Here is a 21,364-nt window from a genome sequence, read left to right as displayed (position 1 = left end):
CCTTTGCGCTTTCACATCAGGGTCGTCATCCTCATCCTCAGCGCTCGAACAACAGTTACGCAATAACAATACTTGATTAATCACCTGACATAAATAACTTTATAGCCTAACCTAATTAATTAAAATAATCTACCATCTTTAAAGATAGTAGAAAAACGTAATTTTAATCGAAACTAGTAGATGAACTTTTATAGTTGAAGCTTATCATAAAAACAATGATTACCAGTTGTTCGAGCAAAACTATCACATTTTTCATAAAATTATATACAAATATATATGATATATTTCAAGATGAGATAACAATGAACACACGCAGCTGCTTTTAATCTGTGAATTGTGGTTATGAATAAAAAAGTAGGTTTCACTTTCTAAGGCCCGTATTCTTTGCACCGAACATATCGATGGTGAATATCTGCATTATGATATAATTTACACTAATATTTCCTGTTTGTGGATAAAAAAAATCTTGAGCTCTTATATGATGTCGTTACCTAGAAAATTCAGAATTCAATAATATTTTCCTATTTCTGGAATTTTTTAATTATACCTTCGATAAAAATGTATTATTAACGTGTCGCATCATGAAGCATAAGAAGAACAACGAAATCTTCGATTCATAAATAATATTTCCCCCATTAATTCAGTATAATGAGTAAATAAGAAAATACAAAATAATACCTTTCTTTTCTTTTTTTATTTATTATTTCGAATTTAATATAACGAAAAATCTGTTTGGTTGTTTTCTTTTTTAACGAAATGACCGGATTAATCTTAATCGTCGATTAAAAATAAACGACGCCACACAAAAATAATATGTCACTTGGATCTGCATCTAGAGTGAGAATAAAAATGTACAAACAAAAATAATAAAATCTACGTAAATGGAGAAATCAATGCAATATTCAATTAATATAGAGCACAGTGCTGTATATTCTAACGTAATATAGCATGCCTAGGGACCGAATCGCAATCGAATTAAAATGAAACTGATTTGCAGATACGCACGAGAAATTGTATCATTTTTTTTTCTTTCTTTTTTACTTATGTATTCTCATTCTTAATCTTTTTTTTTTTAATTAATTTATCGTTATTATTATTGTTGTTATTATTATTTTTGTTTTTTTTTTTTCTTTTTCTTTAACTTATCTCGTTTCGCCATCATTTCTGACGATAACCAGCAACATTTTAATTTTCACGCTCGAATACGGGCCTTGCAGTGCAACGGATTTAAGGATTATATAGGAAAGTCGTAAGGACGTTTCAATAATAATCGAAAGTTTATGCATGCCAAGTTTAAAGAAGAAAATATAAATATGTAAATATTTTTGCAACAATACTCTCCATTTACGATAAAAATGAATATATATATATATATATATATATATATATATATATATATATACATACACATACACACATATGTATGTATGTATGTTTACACGTGTAATTTATAACGACATCATATATTGTGCATATTGAATTTCATCAAAACAATATCTCTTGTGCATGTCATATACTTTAGAAATTTCATTTTAAAATTAAGATGAAATCGTATCCTGGAACGAATTCAGAAAAATGTAGAAAAAGATATAAAATGATAGGGAAAATGAGAGATTTATACATATATACATATATATATTTGTGTGTGTATATATACATATATATATATGTATAAAACAAAGTAAAAAAAAAGAGAAAAAAAAGGATGCATCAATGTGTGCATACTGCGTGTGTTCACTGACCTTTCACGAACGTTGTTGGCTTGTCGACGTTCTTTTTCACGCACCGCTTTGGTGCCAGGATCATCACAATCTTCGTCAGCACTCGAACAACGGTTTTTTAAAGACACAAGATGTTAGTTCAAATAAGTTCATCGAATGATATATGCGAGATACATATGTATGTACTATAAAAATATTTACATTCACAAGCATTCACGATAAATTGTGAAATATATATATACAAAAAAACTGATACAACATTATCATTATTATTATTATTATTATTATATATTTATAAATTTTTTGTTCAAACCTGACTTTGACAGGTGAAGAAACGGAGAGAAAAAAAGAAAATATATATATATATATATAAAGAGAGAGAAAACAGCAACAAAGGAAAATTATTCATTCCAGGAAATAAACTATAGTGATACTTACTACCTGCGCGACCTCTTCGTTCCTTTTCCTTGAGATGTCGAATTAACCGTCGCCGTACCAATTACACCAGCCGCTGCTAATTCACTACTTGAAGGTTTCGTTTCTCCGCCGCTACTATCTGGCGGATCTTTTCTCTTCTCTAAAGAGATGTATTCTGCTCATTATTGATAGTGTCATTTAGCATCTTCATATTAACGATATATTTATATTTGTATGTTTAAAAATGATTAACGGAATAAAAGAAATAAAGGATTGTCTTCTTAAGCATCTTATCGATCTTTAATAATTAAACATCTTAGTCGATCGATCGATCGATCGATCTTGATCGATACAAACAGATTTTCATTACTATATATATATATATATATATATATATATATATATATATATATATTGTTTTACCTATTTCAGAATTAATATATATATATATACATAATATAATTATTAAAAGTAAATATTATATTACTTGTATGTATAATAATATATACAAGTTATATTATATACTACTAAGTATAAGTATATATTATATATTATATACCTGTTATTGTAATAATTATTATATTACTTATTGTAAGTACTCTGTTTTTGGATCATCGTTCCTGTATCTATTACTAACTATAGATCTAACATAGAACATGCATTCACACGGAAACAAAAGGTACAAGGAGAGTAAAGCCGACCTTCGTCGAACACAGCTGATAATACATCTCACGATTATCCTTGTGCTTTGGGCATAAGGCTTAGTCACGAAACCGTGAAAAGCATCCAATTACCAGCAGGAAGCACTACTGCTTATGGGGTCTGTTTAGCTCCGATTCCGATTCAGCTATCTCCTTAAATACACTCTCCTCTCTCATCTGACAATTCACTGGCTCTCATTCCTCTATGCGTATATTCACTAACGTATATATAGATCAAATACGTATTTCTAAAAAAAAAAAAAAAGAAAAGAAAAAAAAAGAAAAAGAAAAAAAACTCGACCAAATCCATGCTAGATACGTATACGTATATTCTTTGACGTTAAATTTTATTTGATTTTCCTAATCGAAGATACGATTTTTATATTTCTATAGGTTTATCTATGACCTAAAGAAACGTCCCGAATTCCAATAACCAAATACGATCGAAAGCGATTAAAGATAGAAAAATATAATCTTTAACGAAGTTAGAGTTACACGTAGAATCTAGTAAAAGCCATATTTCTCTATATCCGCGGAAAAGTCCTGCATTCCATAGCTCGAACACAACGGTAGCTCTCCTAATCGGTAGAAGAGAAGGACTCGCTTGCATTCTCTTTATTGGCATAATGGAATCGAAGATAAAAAGCTGAAAGGAGAGAGATACTGACTAGGCGGTAAGATAAAAAGACAAACTGACGGTCTTCGAAGAATATAATAATAAAGAGTACATAACACATACAACGAACTCTAGCAATGACTTAGCTAGCTAGCAGTGATTTATCTGATATTTCCTTATCGGGTTAGAATTCTATCGTGGGACACCTGCTAACGTTCCTCTCCTCCCACCTATTTTTCTTCTCTCTCTTTCTCTTTCCCTCTTTTCCTTTTGCTCTCTCTTTTGCAGAGCTCATGGGAAAAAGTGTTCGTTCGATGATTCGACGCCAAGAATAGAACGGTACGATAAAGCGATACGTTGTTATGTTTCTCGATTGAAACTCCTTGTCAAGACTGACATTGCAACTATATTATAGATAGATCTTGCAACACAAATACACACACACACATATATATGTACATATATGTATATTACATAAAGATATTACTTTATGACAGGAGCGATAATCACGATGTTAATAAATTGCATCCAATGATCTCTTTTTCATTCCGTAAATCTTTAATAAACATAACTTAACTGATATTGGCATCATCGGTTATCAACTTACTGGCATTGGTAACAGGTAACCTTTCTATTTTAATAGAACCATCTGTGTCAGGTGTTGGTGTAAGACCGGGATATGAACCTGGTGGTTGCGCTACTGTTACCGCAGGATGTGGACTTGTCTGAAATAAAATAATCCATGTTTACTATTACCATAGTAGAATCACAATGTTAACGAAATAAAATCTTTTTTTTTAATAAATCATTACCAAATGGTCTAACTGCGGTGGTGATGTATGAGAATAAATAGAACCGTGTGGACCAACGTGCCCTAAGTGAAGGCCTAATTGGCTTTCCGCATGGTTCCTGAGAACGTTTATGGCATCATCCAGTCGTTCCTCCATCCGCGTTCCCTGTACCAACAGAATACCAGAAATTTGACTCGATTACACATCAGTTTAAAAAAGTTTATCGGTATTCATTATAGAAATCATTACAAATCATTACGATTCTTTATTCTCACATTAATATAATTTTTTTTTTTTTTTTTTCATAAAACTGGATCAAATTATTATCTTTTTTTTTTCTTTTTCTTTATATACTTTCGCTTTTTATAAATAAAATATAAAAAAATAAAAAGAATAAAAAGAACGTATTTTAACACGTTAGACATCTCTCAATTCTAATTCGAGAAAAATATATATTTTTTCATATATATTATTATCATTATTATTATTATTATTATTATTATTATTATTATTATTATTATTATTATTATTAATTATTATTATTACTATTATTATTATTATCAATAGATGACGATAGTTTCTTGTGCATGCTCTGAAAAGTATGATGGCTAGTGTTAGTTCTCGTATAAAAAAGTAAAAGCGAATACCAGTCTATATATATATATATATATAAAAAAAAAAAAAAACATTTTTTATGAATGAAACGTGTGCACTGTTCGTGACAAACAAGTATTTTTGTGCCGTTTATAATTAAAAGCATTGAAAATTTATTCTTAAACGAGCATATAAATCATTATAAACAGTATTAACACGCATTGTCATGGCACAGGCATGCATAAATGGATGTGTGTGTATGTATATATATATATATATATATATACACACGCATGTATGTGTATAATTAGAATAATTTGAAAACTGAATAAATAATAAAAAAAACAAAATCGGCAATCCTCACCTCGGCGTGGTCGCGAAGGAAGCCGATGGCATCGTCTAGCCTCTGCTGTTCAGGCGCCGGCTTCACACACAACACCAACGCAACAACAAAACCAAAAAAAAGAAACAACCAAGTCAACACAACGCTCACAACAAACAAGAAGAAATGGTGAGAACAAAACGTGTAAAATGAGAGTGAGATGATCAGTTTTGATAATTTTCAGTTTTCATCTCTCCATTTTTCTTCTTCTCCCTTACCACCCACCCACCCACCCACCCATCCCATTAAATAAAAGAAAAAAAAAAAAAGAAAAAGAAAAGAATGCACTTTAAACAAGAAAAATTTCATAAATTCTTTTTAAAACTCTATTTCTTTATGTTTATCATTATTGTTGTTATTATTATTAATATTATTATTATTATTAATATCATTATTAATATTAATAGTATTATTATTATTATTATTATTATTATTATTATTATTATTATTATTATTATTATTATTATTATTATTATTACGAAAGATACTTTCTGAAACCACCCTCGGGACTAAAAAGAATGAAGTGGTGCGTGCGTGCAGCCATCTAAACGCTAATTACTAAACGCTCCTCGTGTCGAATCGAAAACGTTTGAAATAATTATAGCAAAGGAAGAAGAAAAAAAAAAAGAAATTTGTGCGCTAACATACTAAGAAAAAAAAAAGGAGAAAAAAGAAATCAAAAAAGAATCAAAACAAAAAAAGAAATCTGTGATACGAATTTCGTAATGTATGTATGTACGTATTTTGAATATTTTTCTTAAAAAGCATATCGATTAACAACGAATCGTTTTTAAAGGTTCGAACTCGCATTTCAGATATTCTCCGTAGAGATTTCATGGTCAAAGATCGACGTAAATCTGAATGTTAAAATAAAATCGTTGAAGAAATCGTAAACGATATAATACGTATATAAATATACATACATACACACACATATATATATGTACATATATAATAAAATTATAATTTCTGAGCCAGGCAATCTCCTCGAAGAAATGCGAAGTCGAATGGATTATCAAAGACGGAAGTGTATCTTTTGTGTCTTCTCACGAAAAGCATCGGTGCGTACCATGTGAATGGTGCCACGGTTTGGATCTGCCGTAAAGTGTGGTGACACCGGTGCAGCACCAGGTGCCCAACCTGGTGCCGATCCCGTTAAAGGTGGTGGCGAACTGACTGGGGTGGATGGGTTGCTGCTATAACTCGATACTGATTGGTCCGTGGGATAGATCTGTAATACATAAAGATTTCATTATAGAATGTATTATATTTTTCTACAGTTATCTAACATATTCATATTGCGATATTGACTACAATGATGACGAGGACAACGATTCGACTAGTTTTTTGCTTAGAAAATACTTTGTCGATCAAATTTCATTGTATGATAGCATTATAGGACAAAAATGTAACATGAATAACAAACACGGAGTTTCATCGATAATACCTAAAAAAAATTTGTTTTTTGAAAAAGAGAAATGTAATGTGTCTTCTTACAGAGGATATACAAAATAAATAATACTTTTGTTCCTTTGTCACGAGCATGATCATAAGTTCAACGTATAATGTTAACTCCATTTATGCTAGTATAGAGATCAAATGAGATTTGTTAATACTATATATAGACATGACTAGATCTACCTAACAATCTTTCGACCTTAGACGACGTATATCGTGGAATAACGTGAGAAATTTTCTACTTATAATATTTCATAGTATTATATTTATGTATGTATGTATATATATTTCTGTTGTATGATATAAATTTGACAATACCAAATGATTACAAATTAAATTACTAGATCTATTTAATAATCTATTTAACAATTTTTATGATCTTCTAGAATCTAGACGACCTTTATCGTGAAATAACGTGAGAAAATGTCTACTTATAATACTTTATACATGCATACGTATAAACGTAGTATATAAAAGTCATATATATATATATATTGACTTTCCAAGTGATTACAAATTAAATTATTATTTAATAATCTATTTAATAATTTTTACGATTTTAGACGACGTTTATTGTGAGCATAAGAAAACGTCTACTTATAATATTTCATGATACTTTATATATATATATTTAAGATTACAAATTAAGTTACTATCATATTTAGTAACATATTAAGTTCAACAATCTATTTAATAATTTTTACGACCGTAGATGACATTTATCATAGAACAATGTGAGAAACCATCTACTTATAATATTTCATAATACTTTATATGTATTCTTTGCATGATTCATATTTGACAAATAACTACAAATTAAATTACTAGATCTATTTAACAATCCATTTAACAATCTTTACCGATATATCTTACGTGATATTTATCATGAAATAACATGAGAAAACGTTTACAATATTTCACAATACATACATACATACATACCTGTGTGTATATATATATATATATATATATACATACACACACAAATTTTTGATCATGATTAATACTTCATAATATCAAATGATTATAAATTAAAGTAAATTAATAACAATAAAAAAAAAAAAAACAAGGAAAATAACGTACTCGTGTGCTCACTACAGATGCAAGAGTCTTGCCAAGGGCGTCCCCCGTTGGTGGTTGTTGACTGTTTGTGGATGCAGCGTTTGGTGCCGACGAAGCAGCGGTCCGTGCACCAGGACTATGACTATATTGCAAAGAGGCCGGAGAAGGTGCTCCAGTGCCACTGTTTGCCGCTGCTACAGCAACAGCGGCACTACCTCGGAATGTCGACATCGGCGGAAGTGAAGCCGCGCTGGTTACAGCTGAGCCAAGAATTGGCGCCGGTGATTCACCGTTCGGTGACATCGCCGAGTATGCCTAAAAACATAAACGTAGTTATTAGAACATATAAAAAAAAATAGAGAAACGAATAAAAAAAGAAACATCCGATTTGATTTTTTTTACTTTATTACGAATCTTCATACGTATTCTCAAAAAAAAAAAAAGAAAAGAAAAGAAAAAAGAAATCATTATTTTTCAACAGACTCTTTTTACTCTTATATTACCTCGCTTTAAACTCTAAACATTAGCTTTGATATCGGATACGCCTAGCGGGATAGCTCTCTCTTGCACCTACTGAAATTGCTCGTAAAACGTCTAATTTTAAGCACCACCGAGGGCGTAGAGAGGCACGTATTTATCAACAAATTAAGAGCCCGAACGCCTACGAAAAGTTCGAATCGCGGATCGAATCACGGCGACGTTACGCGATTGTAGTATGGTGTTTTCTCTTTCTATTTTCTTTCTTCTTTCTTTTCTTTTTATTGAAGATTCATGAAAATTTTTAATAACGATAACAAAAGCACAAAACCGAACGCATGCGTTCGAAGATGCTAACAGTGTCCTTTAAAAATATGATTTATCGTCGGCGTATCGAAGGAAGATCATGGAAAAAAAGAACACATTTTCAAGATGAAAAATTCGCAAGCCTTACGTATGATTTTAACGATGTCGTTTTGTGAAAATTAAAACAAAATAAAATAAAATAAAAAAAAGAAAGAAAGAAAGAAAAGAAAAAAAAAGCAGAAAGGAAAAAAATATATCGAAAAAAATTGTAGAGATCAGATGAGAGAATGGACAAACTGATCGGTGGTGAAACGAAAGGAGAAAAATAGAAGAGGGAAATAGTGGGAGAGATAGAGCTTCTCGCTCTCTTGATGGTGAGGGAGAGAAAGAGAATGGATGGATAGATGGATAGATAGATGGATCGATGGATGGATAGATAAATAGATGGATGGATGGATGGATAAATGGATGGATGGTAGGAAATCTAGGATGCCACGAAGAGGAGAATTTCGTGGTAACCATGGACAACGTAAATCAAACGAAGGCTGCACTTGACTAGAAACACGAAGTAGCGGGAGGGCAAATCTATATATAGAACCCAATGACTCATTTGACGTTACTCTGCATACATGGAGCACTGTCAACAGTGCCTCTCAACCGGTACTCGATATGCTTACACTCCTAGCTTTGATTTATGCTAACGCCGGGAGCCAACGAATCAATTCGAAGGTCATCTTTCGAAGAAGAGGAAGAAGAAGAAATCTCCTACTCCTCTCTTCTTCTCTTTCTCTTCCTCCTATTTTATTTCGATTTAGCACGACTATTCTCTTCCTATCGTCTAACTTCTTATGGCGCAGCAAAATCACGATATGTCACTGTTCACGTTGGATGTATCATTTCAATCTGAGATTTTTTTTTCCTTTTTTTTTTAAAAAAGTTAAACACTCCTCTCGCGTAATTCATTAAAAAGTTTGACGAAAAATGTTCGCAGAAAGAGGGAATATGTCATGGTTGATGATCGATCTACCGTTCGTTCGTTCGTTCGTTCGTTCGTTCGTTCATTCGTTCGTTCATTTTCGAACTTTCTGGAGTAAGGTATAAAAAAAAGGAAAAAAATGAGAGAAAAAAAACAAATTTAGAAGCAAAAACGCAAAAAATCACTTACCATGGGGTCATGGGGTAGGTGCATGGGATAGGCCGGTTGAGCCAGGTGAGGAGGAGCGTATCCGCTATAGGGAGGTTGAACTCCAGCACTACTTCCCGTCCAGGGGTCACTTGGACCCGTGCCCTCTGCATTCCCATCTATAAATGGGGAAAAAATATATATCTATATATACATACACACACACACACAATATATATATATATTATATATATATATATATATATATATATATATATTTCGTCGATCAAATTTTTTCTCTTAATATTTAAAAATATGAATAATTTTCAATTCTTTAACGAGAAATGATCGACGAAAGGTTACATAGTCATTCAAATTAAAAAATGTCTACGTTGAGATAACCTCGTTTCTATTATTATAACTGTATTCTTTCTTCTTTATTTTTTTCCTCCTCCGATCGATATAATCGTTTTATATAAACAATAATTTTTCGCAAACAATAATTACATTTTTCATTTATCTTCTCTCGTTAACTGTTCTACGTTAATTAAATGTTCTTGTTAATTAATTATATAATATGATGTACGTAACACATCTAAATTCAAAAACAAAGAAGGGAAAGAAAAAAGCTTCAGACATTTTTTTTAAATAGGTTACAATTACATTATCCGATTTATATGAATCCAAAGAACTATATTATAAGCGATAAAAAGGAGAGGAAAAGAAAATCTTTAACAAAGACGACATTTGAAAAGATGTTGACAATGAATACAACATCACGTGGTATCTTTCATGATCAAAAGAATGTATCGTACACGTGATCGTATTAAGAGCCAACGAAATTATTTTAAAAGATATATTTCAAATCGGTAGTTTCTCAATTATTCAATAAACTTTTTTCAGAAAATCTCTTTTTTATTACGATGACCAGAAAGCTCGCTGTTGTCTTTCATTGTGACACCTAATGTCAAAGAAAATTGTTCGCTACTGGTGGTAAGCAAAGCTATTATTTCAGTTGAAAACAACAGCAATAAGCTGTCCACGAAACGTTATTCTTGATACTTTTCCTTGATATAATTCCTTTTTCTATCTTCCAAAGCTCTCACAACGAAAGAAATGAAACTAAGCCAAACTATTCGGACTGTTTCTACGAACTCTTCTAATGGCGGCATTCGGTGCTTGATAAAACTTTTCGCCTCTCATGTCGTCTCGTGACTTCAATTTATATAAGTCGTTGAGAAAGCTTTTCTACCGGGTGTCTTCGAATAAAAAAAAATTCTTTTATTATCTATCCATTCTTCGTACGATGCGTTTTTATTTTATTATTTTTTGTTGCGTTGTTTTTTATCTTCTTTTTCTTTCTTTTTTTTTTCTTAAACGTTACGAACATTGGACTTGAAATAACACTTCAATGAAATTTTACACGACGTTACAACGAAACGAAAAATATACTTCATTCCTTTCGTCGGCTTTATTTCTTATTTTTCTTTTTTTGTAACTAAACAACGATATATATGTATATGTATAAAAAATAAATTAATTAAAAATATCGTCGATCTATTGCCAAGTAGATTGGTGAATCAAATATATATATATATATATATATATATATATATATATATATATATATGGCTCTGGAAAAGATTAAGCTTAATAAACTAATATATTGTTCTTTAATACCCTATCGTGCTATCACTTATCGATTAAATCATTTTGATATCACGCGAAAAAAATAAAATACATACAACGTGTTACACGTATATGTAGAAGCTTTTCATTGGCACGTGTAGATTTTTTTCTACTTTCTTCTTTCTGTTTTCTTCTTCTTCATTGATTCTTACTTTTTATTTTTTTAATCAGAATACAGATATTCGTAAATCTTCGGGACGAGAGAACTTCAACGTTCGAATGTCGGGTACGAGCAAATAACAAGATTGTTATTGTTTTTCTGCGCGACAGACAGAGCGACGAATTTTACGATCGAACGTTAAACAGCCGAATATTACCGTTGCTCGTAAAGTCGCTTTATCGTCTATTAGAATCGTTATGCGATTTCGAACTAATGTATAGAGAGGGAGATATCTAAACGCACATATGTACGTAGCGAGCGTACGTATGCGAAACGATATGCTTACACAGTCGCATGTAAAATGCTTGCAACGATGAAGACAAATAAAAAAAGGAAAATAAATAATAATAAAAAAAGAAAAAAAAAGAAAAGAGATAAAAGAACAGAGAAGAAACCAAAAGAAGAAAAAATTAAAAGTCATCTTCAACTCACCGATATAGTATGGTTCCGCATAAAGGGCTGCTTTAGGCGATGTATATCTCGGCGAGTCCTGTCCGAATTCGTCCGAGCCATACTGTAAAATAATAATAATAATAAGAAGAAGAAGAAGAATTAAGTAATTTCTAGTTCTCTAATCTTTTTTCTTTTTTTTTCTTTTCTTTTTTTTTTTTTTTTTTTTTTTTTTAGTGAAGGAAGTGATACATGAAAACCAAAAAAAAAAGTAAAATAAAGACAGAGAGATAGAAACAAAGGAAAAAAAAGATGTAATTATCTGTAAATAAATTAATCGTTACGCTTATACGTAAATCTAATGGTTAAAACTTCGACGACGATCCATTGTTGACGGGGTAGAACGAAGGGACGTCGATTGTGCTTTCGGTTACAACACAACGCTTTTATATACCGGCGCTCATCCATCTTAGGAGGAGCACGACTCGGCTCTATTGCGACACGGCGGCTTCTGGCAAGAATAGCGATTAATTCAACGGTATAAACAGGAACGTACGTACGACGTGTGTAAGAAGAAATCAACCGACATTCGATTTAACGTAAACTCGTTATAAGTACGCGAGCGATTGCGCAATCGTAAAGGAATAAAATCGATATTTCGCATCTATCGATTAGATTTAATATCGTTAAAGAAACAGTCCACCGGGATGTAGATCCTTTCTAGAATTAATTTGCAATTATTTTCGTATTATTTTAATAAGATATTTATTTTATTCATTGCATGGTAAAAGAAGAGGAAGAAATATTCTTAATTATAAATATTCTTACAATTTTCATTTTCCTTTACGTAAGATTGATGCATACTTAACCTTAATACGTGGAAAAATATCAAAGTATATAATTATAGGGATTAAATTTCTTTCGTTTTTATCAATTATCAATTCATTACCATAAACTGCTCAGCATATTCCATGGGATACACAAACATGTTGAAGTCGTCTTAAACAAGTTAGTATCGTTCGTAATACCAAATGTCACGACGCTATTTGTCAGATGTTTGATACAATACCCAGACAAAGAAAAATTTCTAATGAAAATAAAATTTCTGAATTTTCATATTTGTAGAGAAGAATCGAGCACATAAAGGAAATTAAGAAATTGAGAAGATTGACGATCACAAAGAAGAAATTACAACAACTATAATTCAGGAATTAAATTTATATATAAAGAAATGAAGTATCGTATCGTGAGTGATGAATAATTGTGAATGTGAATTGTGATTGTGAAAAGGAATGATTTCTTTCATTGATACAGAAATTAAAGAAATAGATAAGCAATTTACTACGATGACAAAATTTAAGAAGAAAATTTAAACGAGAATTATAATGCTTTTGATATTAGCAGATTGAAAAGGGAAAATGTAAGAAATAATTAAAACAAAAGGCAGAAGCTTTACGTCAATGTAAGAAAAAGCTGAAAGTGACAAAGTATTGTTGATTAAACTCGACCCAGTAATACTACATAATGTATGGACAGCCAAAAACTAGTAAGATGCTATCTTTAAATCAGATAAGACAGTGATGATTATATAGAACCAGAAATGAAGTATTGTAATTACGAATGTGAAGTACGACTGTGAAAGGGAGTGATTTGTTCTATTGATATAGATATCAAAGAAATAGATAAGCAATTTACTTCAATAACAGAATATGAAGGAGTAAACTTAAATTAAAATCAAAATGCTTTCGATACTAGCAGATTGAAAACAGATAACGCAAGAAATGAAACAGAAGACAGAAGGTTTACGTCATGCAAGAAGGAGCTGTAGGTGACAAAGCCTTGTTGATTGAAACCGGCCAAATAATATCACGTAAACTATAGACAATCCAGTTATACGAAAACAATTAAGATGCTATCTTTGATTATATAAAAAAGCTGTTATGACGCAGATACAGAAATAAAGGATTGCAATAGTGAATGTGAAGTGAGACTGTGAATGGTAGCTATTTTCTATTAACGGAGATACTGAAGAAAGATAAGCAACTTACTTCGATGATATAATTTGAAACGGGAAAATATAAAGGAGGTTGGGAATGCTATTGATACTAGCAGATTGAAAACAGAAGATGCAAGTACCAAAACAAAAGACGAAAGCTTTACGTCAATGCAAGAAAGGGCTGAAGGTGACAAAGCCTTGTTGATTAAAACCGACCAAGTAATGTGACGTAAACTATGGACATTGCAGATATGCGAAAACTAGTAAGATGCTGTTTTTGAATTATATAAAAAAGTGGTAATTACGTTGAAACAGAAAAAAAGTATTATGATACTGAATAAGAAGTATGACTGTGAAAGGGAGTGATTTGTTCTTTTAACATAGACATTGAAGAAACAGATACGAAATGTACCTCAATGACAGAATTTGAAAGGGAAAATTTAGACGAGAACGGGAATGCTTTTGATACTAGCAGATTGGAAACAAAAAATGCAAGAACCAAAACAAAAGACAGAAGGTTTACGTCAATGCAAGAAGGAACTGTAGGTGACAAAGCCTTGTTGATTAAAACCGACCAAATAATATTACGTAAACTATGGACAGCCTAGTTATGCGAAAACGAGCAAGATACTGTTTCTGAATTAGGTAAGAAAGTGGTGATTACGTGGAAACAGAAACAACATACTACAGAAATGATTACATAATACGTAGGAATTAAATTTATGTATAAAGACATGAAATATTGTAATTATGAATGTGAAGTGTGACTGTGAAAGGGCGTGATTTGTTCTATTAACATAGATATGGAAGAAATAGATAAGCAATTTACTTCAATGCCAGATGTTGAAGGAGAAGAACTAAACAAGATTCATAATACTTTTGATACTGGCAGATGGAAAACGGAACGCAACAACCAAAACAAAAGATAGAAGCCTTACGTCAATGTAAGAAACAGCTGAAGGTGACAAAGCCAAGTTGATTAAACTCGACCAAGTAATATTACGTAAACTATGGACACCCCAGTTATACGAAAGCTGGTAACATGGTAGCTTTGAATTAAGTAGGAAGGTGGTGATTACGTAGAAACAGAAATGACGTATTACAGAGTTGATTGCGTAATATTCAGGAATTCAATTTATATATAAAGAAATGAAATATTGTAATTGCGAGAGTGAAGTGTGACTGTGAGAGGGAATGATTTGTTCTATTAACGTGGATATTGAAGAAATAGATAAGCAATTTACTTCAATAACAGAATTTGAAGGAGCAGATTTAAACGAGAATGGGTATGCTTTTGATATTTGCAGGTTGCAAACAGATACCGCAAGAACCAAAACAAAAGACAGAAGCTTACGTCAGTGCAAGAAAGCACTGGAGGTGACAAAGCCTTGTTGATTAAACTCAACCAAGTAATGTTACGTAAACTATGGACATTGCAGATATGCGAAAACTAGTAAGATACTATCTTTGAATTAGATAAAAAAATGGTAATTACATAAAAACAGAATTGAAGTATTGTAATTATGAATGTGAAGTGTAACTGTAAAAGGGAGTGATTTGTTCTATTCACATAGAAATCGAAGAAAGAGATAAGCAATTTAAATCAATGACAGAATTTGAAGAGGAGAATTTAAACGAGAATGGGTATGCTTTCGATACTAGCAGATTGAAAACAGATAACGCAAGGACCAGAACAAATGATAGAAGCCTTATACACTGTAAGAAAGAATTGAAGGTGGCAAACCCTTGTTGATTAAACCCGACCAAGTAATATTACGTAAACTATGGATACCCTTCGTATTACGAAAACAAGTATGAGGCTGTCTTCGAATTAGATAAGAAGGTGGTGATTACGTAGAACCAGAAATGACGTACTACAGAAGGGATTACGTAACATCCAGGTATACCTTTTATATAAAGAAATGAAGTATTGTAATTATAAATGTGAAATGTGACTGCGAAAGGAACTTATTTGTTCTATTAACACAGATATTGAAGAAATAGATAAGCAATTTACCTCAATGATAGAATTTGAAGGGAAGAATTTAAACGAGAATGGGAATACTTTTCATACTAGCAGATTAAGAACAAGTAATGCAAAAACCAAAACAAAAGACAGAAGCTTTACGTCAATATAAGAAAGAGCTGAAGATGACAAAGCCTTGTTAATCAAACTCAAGTAAGTAATATTACGTGAATTATGGATAGCCAAGTTATGCGTAAATGCGTAAGATGCTGTCTTAATTGGATAAGAAAGTATTGATTACGTAGAAACAGAACTGAAGTATTGTAATTGTGAATGTGAAGTGTGACTGTGGAACGGAGAGTGACTTGTTCTATTAACATAGATATTGAAGAGACAGATAACCAATTTACTGCAATGACATAATTTGAAAGAGAAAACTTTAACGAGAATCATAATGCTTTTGATACTGGCAGATTGAAAACAGATAACGCAAGAACCAAAACAAAAGACAGAGCTTTAGGTCAATGTAAGAAAGAGCTGAAGATGACAAAGCCTTGTTAATCAAACTCAAGTAAGTAATATTACGTGAATTATGGACAGCCAAGTTATGCGTAAATGTGTAAGATGCTGTCTTAATTGGATAAGAAAGTATTGATTACGTAGAAACAGAACTGAAGTATTGTAATTGTGAATTTGAAGTGTGACTATGAAACGGATAGTGATTTGTTCTATTAACATAGATATTGAAGAGACAGATAACCAATTTACTGCAATGACATAATTTGAAAGAGAAAACAAACAAGAATCATAATGCTTTTGATACTGGCAGATTGAAAACAGATAATACAAGAACCAAAACAAAAGACAGAGCTTTAGGTCAATGTAAGAAAGAGCTGAAGATGTCAAAGCCTTGTTAATCAAACTCAAGTAAGTAATATTACATGAATTATGGACAGCCAAGTTATGCGTAAATGCGTAAGATGCTGTCTTAATTGGATAAGAAAGTATTGATTACGTAGAAACAGAACTGAAGTATTGTAATTGTGAATTTGAAGTGTGACTATGAAACGAATAGTGATTTGTTCTATTAACATAGATATTGAAGAGACAGATAACCAATTTACTGCAATGACATAATTTGAAAGAGAAAACTTTAACGAGAATCATAATGCTTTTGATACTGGCAGATTGAAAACAGATAACGCAAGAACCAAAACAAAAGACAGAGCTTTAGGTCAATGTAAGAAAGAGCTGAAGATGACAAAGCCTTGTTAATCAAACTCAAGTAAGTAATATTACGTGAATTATGGACAGCCAAGTTATGCGTAAATGCGTAAGATGCTGTCTTAATTGGATAAGAAAGTATTGATTACGTAGAAACAGAACTGAAGTATTGTAATTGTGAATGTGAAGTGTGACTGTGAAACGGAAAGTGACTTGTTCTATTAACATAGATATTGAAGAGACAGATAACCAATTTACTGCAATGACATAATTTGAAAGAGAAAACTTTAACGAGAATCATAATGCTTTTGATACTGGCAGATTGAAAACAGATAACGCAAGAACCAAAACAAAAGACAGAGCTTTAGGTCAATGTAAGAAAGAGCTGAAGATGTCAAAGCCTTGTTAATCAAACTCAAGTAAGTAATATTACGTGAATTATGGACAGCCAAGTTATGCGTAAATGTGTAAGATGCTGTCTTAATTGTATAAGAAAGTGGTGATTACGTAGAAACATAAATGAAGTATTGAAATTGTGAATGTGAAGTGTGACTATGAAACGGATAGTGATTTGTTTTATTAACATAGATATTGAAGAGACAGATAACGAATTTACTACAATGACATAATTTGAAAGAGAAAACTTAAACGAGAGTCATAATGCTTTTGAGACTGGCAGATTGAAAACAGATAATGCAAGAACCAAAACAAAAGACAGAGCTTTAGGTCAATGTAAGAAGGAACTGAAGATGACAAAGCCTTCTTGATTAAATTCGACCAGGTAATATTACGTACATTATGGACAGTCAAGTTATGCAAAAATGCATAAGATGCTCTCTTAATTGTATAAGAAAGTGGTAATTACGTAGAAACAGAAATGAAGTATTGTAATTGTGAAGTGTGACTGTGAAACGGAGAGTGATTTGTTCTATTAACATAGATATTAAAGAGACAGATAACCAATTTACTGCAATGACATAATTTGAAAGAGAAAATTTTAACGAGAATCATAATGCTTTTGATACTGGCAAATTGAAAACAGATAATACAAGAACCAAAACAAAAGACAGAAGATTTACATCAATGTGAGAAAGAGCTGAAGATGATAAAGTCTTATTGATTAAACTTGACCAAGTACTATTACGTACATTATGGGACAGTCAAGTTATGCGAAAATGCATAAGATGCTGTCTTAATTGTATAAGAAAGTGGTGATTACGTAGAAACAGAAATGAAGTATTGTAATTGTGAAGTGTGACTGTTAAACGGAGAGTGATTTGTTCTATTAACATAGATATTGAAGAGACAGATAACCAATTTACTGCAATGACATAATTTGAAAGAGAAAATTTTAACGAGAATCATAATGCTTTTGATACTGGCAAATTGAAAACAGATAATACAAGAACCAAAACAAAAGACAGAAGATTCACATCAATGTGAGAAAGAGCTGAAGATGATAAAGTCTTATTGATTAAACTTGACCAAGTACTATTACGTACATTATGGACAGCCAAGTTATGCGAAAATGCGTAAGATGCTGTCTTTTAATTGGATAAGAAAGTGGTGATTATATAGAAACAGGATTGAAGTATTGTAATTGTTAATGTGAAGCGTGACTGTGAAAGGGAATGATTTGTTCTATTAACATAGGTATTGAAGGAGATATAGATAAGCAATTTACTTCAATGACAAGATTTGAAGGAGAAAATTAAACAACAATCGGAGTGCTTTTGAAATTAGCAGATTGAAAACTGAAAACATAAACATTAAAACAAAAGATAGAAGCATTACGTTGATGTAAGAAAGGTCTGGAAGATGACAAAGCCTTATTGATTGAACTTAAACAAATAATACTGCATAAACTATAAAGAGCCAAGTTATGCGAAAACAAACTGTCTTTGAATTAGATAAGAGAATGGGGATTACGTAGAAACAGAATTGAAGTATTGTAATTGTGACTGCAAAAGGGAGTGATTTATTCTATTAACATAGGTATTTGAAGGAGAAATAGATAAGCAATTTACTTCAATGACAAGATTTGAGGGAGAAAATTAAACGACAATTGGAGTGCTTTTGAAATTAGCAGATTGAAAACTGGAAACGCAAACACCAAAACAAAAGATAGAAGCATTACGTCGATGTAAGAAAGGTCTGGAAGATGACAAAGCCTTATTGATTTTACTTAAACAAATAATACTACATAAACTATAAAGAGCCAAGTTATGCGAAAATACGCTGTCTTTAAATTAGATAAGAAAATGGGGATTACGTAGAAACAGGATTGAAGTATTGTAATTGTGACTGTGAAAGGGAGTGATTTATTCTATTAGGTATTGAAGGAGAAACAGATAAGCAATTTACTTCAATGACAAGATTTGGGGGAGAAAATTAAACGACAATCGGAACGCTTATGGAATTAGCAGATTGAAAACTGGAAACGCAAACATCAAACCAAAAGACAGAGGCATTACGTCGACGTAGGAAAGGGCTGGAAGATGACAAAGCCCTGTTGATTGAACTCAAACAAATAATACTATATAAACTATAAACAGCCAACTTATACGAAAACAAGATGCTGTCTTTGAGTTAGATAAGAAAGTGGGGATTACGCTAGAACAGAAAGGACGTACTACAAAGGGAAGCGAGAATGAAAATCCTATACAACAAGTATTAAAGTATTAAACGAGGGTTGCGAAGCCTTCGCGAAACACGAGAAATGTTCGTAAAACGATTAAGTACGTTATGTTGCGAACAAACATAAGACTTTGCATTTTGAATAAGGTATTATCAAATATAAACAGGTATTTCACGATAGTACTTTGGAACAACACGAAATTTGGAATATGAGGAATTAATAACGGAAAATACATTATTAAATAGATTTAACAAAGAAGAAAACAATGAAGATACGCTGTCTGAATTTATTAAATAATGAAAATGCCTAATACACATTGATAATACATATAATATTAAATAATAATACAATTATGAGATTTAAAGACAATTAGAACATTGATGATTAATAATGATTCGTTAAAGAAAGAATTAGCCTACAAAGGAGACTTGGAAAAGAAAAGAATAAATTGTGCCAGTAACAATAGAAATAACAAGTGAAACTAAATAAACAACAATGGGAAAGAATAATGACAAAAACGTGTTCGAACGTGTGCGCACACGCTCGATTGGCGCGAACATCGCCAACATAACCCCAAAAATTAACATGCTGTTTTCCTTACCATTGTAGAAGTCATAAAGGACCAATCGGCCAAGAAAAAATTGTCTTTCTGTACGTACATTTTAATAGTTTTCTATCAATAGATTATTATTCAAGGTTCACAATTTGCTGCTTTTATCCCCGAATTGAAAATATTTTACGTCAACGAAATGTTATATTAAATGACGATTCGAATGCTTTAAAATCAATGAGATATTTCTTATCTGCAGCAATATTCGTTCGATATTTACTGCGCAATTTCGGCACGATTCAAAAAAGGTTAAAGTAGTTTATAGTTATATCAAGTGACCAATAAAAGGAGAAAGAAGAATTAAAGTTTCTTCGACGACTCGTCTTCGTAAAACGAACTTCCTACAGTCATCGAAATGAGATTTAACAGCTTTCCGTAAAGGATAGGAGAAAAGAATCGCGTAAAAAGTTCTTCTAAAGAACGACGTGTAAGTGAAAACTTTGGAAATTTCCGAACTTCTTTTCGAACTTCTCTTTCCGGAACACTTCTTGTTGGAATGTGCAAATATATATATATATGTGCGATATTAGTATATATGTACGTATATATCTAGATATTTATATATGTATCGATTAATTAATCTAGTGAAATCTAAAACGAATGAGAATATTATATGTTGAGAAGAGACAGCTAAGCGGAATGTTGAGCACTGCGCGAGAGGATACCGACAAGATCGGAAGACGGCACGCAACTAACTGCCGCCGTAGAGCGTCGAACGTGGTTCGCTACTCATTTATTGGGCGCAAGAAAGTGGGGAGGAAGTATTGACCAATTGCGTTGCAATATTTCTACACGTGACAAATGCAAAGATATGTTCATTTTAAAACGCAAAGGCACCTTGCCGAAGAATAAAGTTAGAAATAGATAAACAAAGATTTTCTATATATCTCATAAAAATCTTATATATATAATATATATATATATGTATACATATACATAACCTAAACTAAAAATAAGAAAATATATATATAATATACATTGTAACAATATATATAGTAATAAATCAATTGAAATCGAAAGAATTAATTATTATTTAGCTTGTA

General features: G+C 31.5%; 1 protein-coding gene and 1 long non-coding RNA gene across 22 annotated transcripts in view; one reads left to right on the top strand and one right to left on the bottom strand.

Annotated features, from left to right (window-relative positions):
• Positions 1-21,364, bottom strand: part of LOC127066342 (transcription factor 12-like) — a 166,497-nt gene that overhangs the window by 19,601 nt on the left and 125,532 nt on the right. For 14 of the 21 annotated variants that reach the window (XR_007782356.1, XR_007782357.1, XR_007782358.1 and 11 more), the window contains 9 exons: positions 11,930-12,011; positions 9,691-9,827; positions 7,764-8,057; positions 6,292-6,453; positions 5,206-5,264; positions 4,268-4,421; positions 4,063-4,180; positions 2,160-2,313; positions 1-52 (listed from right to left, as the gene is read on the bottom strand). The exon at positions 1-52 is cut by the window's left edge and continues 38 nt beyond it. Coding sequence is in view for 17 of the 21 variants with exons in the window: in XM_050999949.1 (XP_050855906.1) it covers positions 1-52; positions 2,160-2,313; positions 4,063-4,180; positions 4,268-4,421; positions 5,206-5,264; positions 6,292-6,453; positions 7,764-8,057; positions 9,691-9,827; positions 11,930-12,011 (1,212 nt within the window). In the remaining 4 variants the exon portion in view is untranslated. Of the gene's footprint in view, positions 53-1,742; positions 1,833-2,159; positions 2,314-4,062; positions 4,181-4,267; positions 4,422-5,204; positions 5,265-6,291; positions 6,454-7,763; positions 8,058-9,690; positions 9,828-11,929; positions 12,012-21,364 lie in introns of all 21 variants that reach the window. The other 7 variants (XM_050999944.1, XM_050999947.1, XM_050999934.1 and 4 more) reach the window with 7 other exon arrangements.
• Positions 12,385-21,337, top strand: LOC127066352 (uncharacterized). Its single transcript, XR_007782361.1, has 3 exons — positions 12,385-12,895; positions 13,013-15,784; positions 15,873-21,337. It is a non-coding gene; the product is annotated as an uncharacterized LOC127066352 (long non-coding RNA).

Source organism: Vespula vulgaris, chromosome 9 (assembly GCF_905475345.1).
Source record: "Vespula vulgaris chromosome 9, iyVesVulg1.1, whole genome shotgun sequence".
In the NCBI taxonomy this organism is placed as follows: domain Eukaryota; kingdom Metazoa; phylum Arthropoda; class Insecta; order Hymenoptera; family Vespidae; genus Vespula; species Vespula vulgaris.
The sequence above is the reverse complement of the archived record's forward strand: the minus strand, read 5'-3'. Positions and strand labels throughout refer to the sequence as shown.